The sequence below is a fragment of the Diabrotica virgifera genome, chromosome 4, assembly GCF_917563875.1.
Source record: "Diabrotica virgifera virgifera chromosome 4, PGI_DIABVI_V3a".
Classification (NCBI taxonomy): domain Eukaryota; kingdom Metazoa; phylum Arthropoda; class Insecta; order Coleoptera; family Chrysomelidae; genus Diabrotica; species Diabrotica virgifera.
This window is the reverse complement of record NC_065446.1, coordinates 76,466,474-76,470,642: the sequence shown is the minus strand read 5'-3', so window position 1 is coordinate 76,470,642 and position 4,169 is coordinate 76,466,474. Positions and strand designations below refer to the sequence as shown.

The window sequence follows — 4,169 nt, the reverse complement described above, 5'->3', positions numbered from 1 at the left end:
AATTTGAACTTTAAAAAATTATTTGTTGTTCCCGTGGTTTTTCACAATTTTAGTGGTTACGATTCGCATTTTATGATTATTGATTTATGCAAACATGGGCACTTGAGTCTACTTCCAATTAATAAAGAAAAATATATTTCATTTACATTACACTCTGACGAACATCAAATTAAATTACGATTTATTGATTCACTAAGATTTATGGGAGCTTCACTCGACGAATTAGCATCAATTTTAGACACATCGGAAAAGAAGATTTTAAAACGAGAATTTAGTAATTTAGATGATGATACATTCAATTTGTTAACTTGTAAAGGAGTATTTTGTTACGATTATATCGATAGCGTGGAAAAATTAGATGAAACTTCTTTACCCAACATTAGGCATTTTTATAATAAGCTAAATAATGAATATATTAGTGAAGAGAAGTATGCTCATGCGCAGAATGTTTGGAATAAATTTAATTGTAAAAATTTGGGTGAATACAGCGATTTGTATTTGAAAACAGATATTCTGCTGCTGGCTGATGTGTTTGAGCAGTTTCGACAAAAATGTCGAGACACGTATAAACTAGATCCTGCTTGGTATTATACCATGCCAGGATACACGTGGGATTGTATGCTGAGATACACAAAATGTAAATTAGAATTGCTAAAAGATGTGGATATGATTTTGTTCATGGAAAAAGCCATAAGAGGCGGAATATCTGTTTGCAGCAACAGGTATTCGGAGGCCAACAACAAATACATGTCGACGTATGACCCCACACAACCCTCTAAATACATCATGTATTTAGACGTGAATAATCTGTATGGCTGGGCCATGAGTGAGGCTTTACCAATAGGAGGATTCAAATGGATTGAAGATGGTACCAAATTTGGTGTTGCATCAAAATCCACTAATCTTCCCGAAGGTCATATTGATATTATGTCAATACCAAATGATGCGAAAGAGGGCTATTTTTTCCAAGTTGACTTGGAGTATCCACGCGAATTGCATGATAAACACAAAGATTTTCCATTTGCTGCCGAACACCGCATTCCGCCCGGTTCAAAATTGCCAAAGTTAATACCAACCTTATATCACAAAACAAAATATATTATTCATTATAGAAATCTTAAACAGGCATTAGAGAACGGTTTAATTTTAACAAAGATACACAGAGTGTTGAAATTTAAACAATCTGCGTGGCTGCGACCATATATTGAGTTAAATACCAACTTACGAACAGCAGCCACAAGTAGCTTCGAAAAAAATCTCTTTAAATTAATGAATAATGCTGTGTTCGGTAAGACAATGGAGAACATAAGACGTCATCGTATCGTAAAATTATGTAAAAAATGGCATGGAAGGTACGGAGCTAAAAATTTGATTGCAAGTAGTCGATTTCATAGTCGAACGATCTTTCATGAGAATTTGGTGGCTATCGAACTGAAAAAATCAGAAGTATGCTTTAATAAACCCCTGTATATAGGCGCAGCAATCCTTGATATATCCAAATTATGTATGTACGATTTTCATTATAACTTTATGCTTCCAACGATGGGAGAAGAAAACTGTTCATTGCTGTACATGGACACAGACAGCTTTATTTATGAACTGCAATGTTCAGATGCATATAGAGAGGTTTTAAAAGCATATCCAAGCAAATTCGATACCTCCGACTACGCCGAAAATAACCCATATGACATAGAACGATTAAATAAAAAAATCCCTGGATTAATGAAGGATGAGGCAAATGGGAAAATAATTACACATTTTATTGGGCTAAGATCAAAAATGTACACATTTAAAATGCAAATAACAGACGTGGAGAGGGAAAAAGAAAGACAACGCCTGGAACGAAAACAACTAAACAAAGAGAGAATTGAAAGCGACGTAAGCAATTTGGGAATAACCAAAAAGGCAAAAGGAGTGAAATATAATGTCGTTCGAAATAAAATTACGTACGAAGACTATGAAAAATGTCTTAAAGAATTCAAAATTCAAAACGCAAGCCAAAGATGTATTCGGTCATATCAACATTCAGTATTTAGCATCGAACAATCCAAAACGGCTCTAAGTCCTTATGACGACAAGCGGTACTTAATACCAAAATCATTTAATACGCTTCCGTGGGGGCATTATAATACATAAAACGGCAGTGTCATCACTAAACATTTATTTGTTGTTGTTGTTGCAGAAATACAGCAAAAGAAAAGATGGTAACAACATTACGCACACAATCTATAAAAACTATTTGTGAAAATATCTTGAACATAACTGAATTTGTTGAGATGTCACCACTGCCGTGGAGCCTTACTGTAGAAATTTGTAATAATTATAGTATTTATCGCTTTCGAAAATTATATGAAACTGATTATTTGCATAAAATACAAATATGTGATCAAATAGATTTTGAACAAACAAAACGTGAAAACGAAGCAGAAAGAAATCATCTTTGTGAGTCAAATTATTATAAAGAGAAAGAACTTAATATGTATTGTGTTTGTTTTTCTGCATTTGTAGCAGATGCTATTGCTTTAAACTTTTGTTTTAGCTGTTTCAAACTTTTCCGAAACGTACTTAAATCAAAAAATAAATGTTATGGTTATGAACAGGTTCTTAATTGGAATGAATATCATGAATATGAAATAAAATATTTGTATGATTTAACAGATAATTGGTGTCAAAATTCGTTTGATCACGTCTTGTTTGATACAACTTGGTCCTTTCAATGTAGATGCTCAATGCATAAATAATTTTCTTCTTTTTGCGCAGTATATGGTTACTTAAAAAAAAAGAAAAGATCACTTATCGCAAAGTTTTTGTAAATTGTATATAAAAAATATTATCCATTGTATAATGTAATTTTTATTAATAAAATTGTTTAATCTTAATTTTTGTTTGTTTTATTTATATTAGGTAAAAATAAAAGACAACATATTTATTAATATTATTTATTCACAACTATCCAAATCATTTACAACTTTATTGCTATAATACCATACATATTCATTCAAAGCTTGACTTAACAAAGTATCTGGAGAAATTTCACAAAACGCAGTTAAAGCGTGAAGTCGACTATATAAACTGTTACTCTTATGACAATTTTGCTGAATAAAGTATACAACATTTCTATAATACGAAAAAAACTGTAAATTGTCCAATAACGACACTCGTTGAGACACTAAATCAATGTTTGCTCTCAGGATCTGGCTTACATCATCTTCACATAAATAATATTCGATTCCGTGTTTCTCGATAGTCAGGAACTTTACATTTTCCATTACCAATTGTCTTAGTTTGCAGAAATCACCACACTCAAATTCGATTGGATCATACTCATCGGCATAGGTCGGCAAAGGTGGTATGAAAAATTCTTCCATAATTTGTATAAACATCTCAATTAGGGTAGTCCACTCGAATGTGTTTAAACTGATTCTTGTAAATTTACCATGTTGGTACAGAATAATGGATGGAGAAAACTGTCGAGCTGGAGATAGGCCAATTTTTATGTGAAAACATCCTATTGGATAGGTAGTTTCCAATAAATAATATGGTTCATCTTTGGCAGCTTCTTCATATTTTTCCAGTACTCGATCTAATTCAGCGTCGTAGATAATTGTCTCTTCACTTTCGTATCCGCTATCTTGAGAAGTCATAGTACTGCTGTTGCAACTGAATACACAAGTCGGTTGGAGAAACTCAAACTGAATGTGACGGATGGTTGCTGAGAGAATTTATACTTTTTCAATCCCCCACTCTTTGCGTGTAATTGTCAGCATTTTCTAAAAAATGTATGTCTACGCGGCGTATCGAAATATAGATCCTTAAACTACATCTGAACTAGTAATCCAGCTGTTGTGTTTGCTATCCAATCCTAACCATTTAACATACATTTTATTGCCTTTTCGTCTAAGTACTTTTTCAACCAAGTAAATGTCGGGATTTTTTGTTTTCTGTAATTCTTCTTCGTAAAACCCGCCGCTAATCGGTGTACCTTGCATGTCTTCGAGCAAATACGTTATAGGATTCGTTATCTTAACTTGTACAATTCTAAATAATTCTGTAGTCCAATTGGGCGTGTAGGCCTTTTCAAAGAAATGTTTTGCCTTTGATATACGTACAATGTCGCCAACTTTAAATCTCCGTGGACCGGCAATCTTTAAATGACTATAATTTTTGTT

At 32.9% G+C, this 4,169-nt stretch overlaps 1 protein-coding gene across 1 annotated transcript; it reads left to right on the top strand.

The window, feature by feature from the left end:
• Positions 1-201: 201 nt before the first annotated feature.
• LOC126883594 (uncharacterized) lies at positions 202-2,136 on the top strand. The gene has a single exon (XM_050649246.1). It carries the CDS (start codon positions 202-204, stop codon positions 2,134-2,136), a length of 1,935 nt encoding a protein of 644 aa, XP_050505203.1.
• The last annotated feature ends 2,033 nt before the right edge of the window (positions 2,137-4,169 follow it).

What these genes read in the sequence shown, in the direction of transcription:
- LOC126883594 (XM_050649246.1), top strand. Translation starts at nt 202, where the DNA reads ATGGGAGCTTCACTCGACGAATTAGCATCAATTTTAGACACATCGGAA.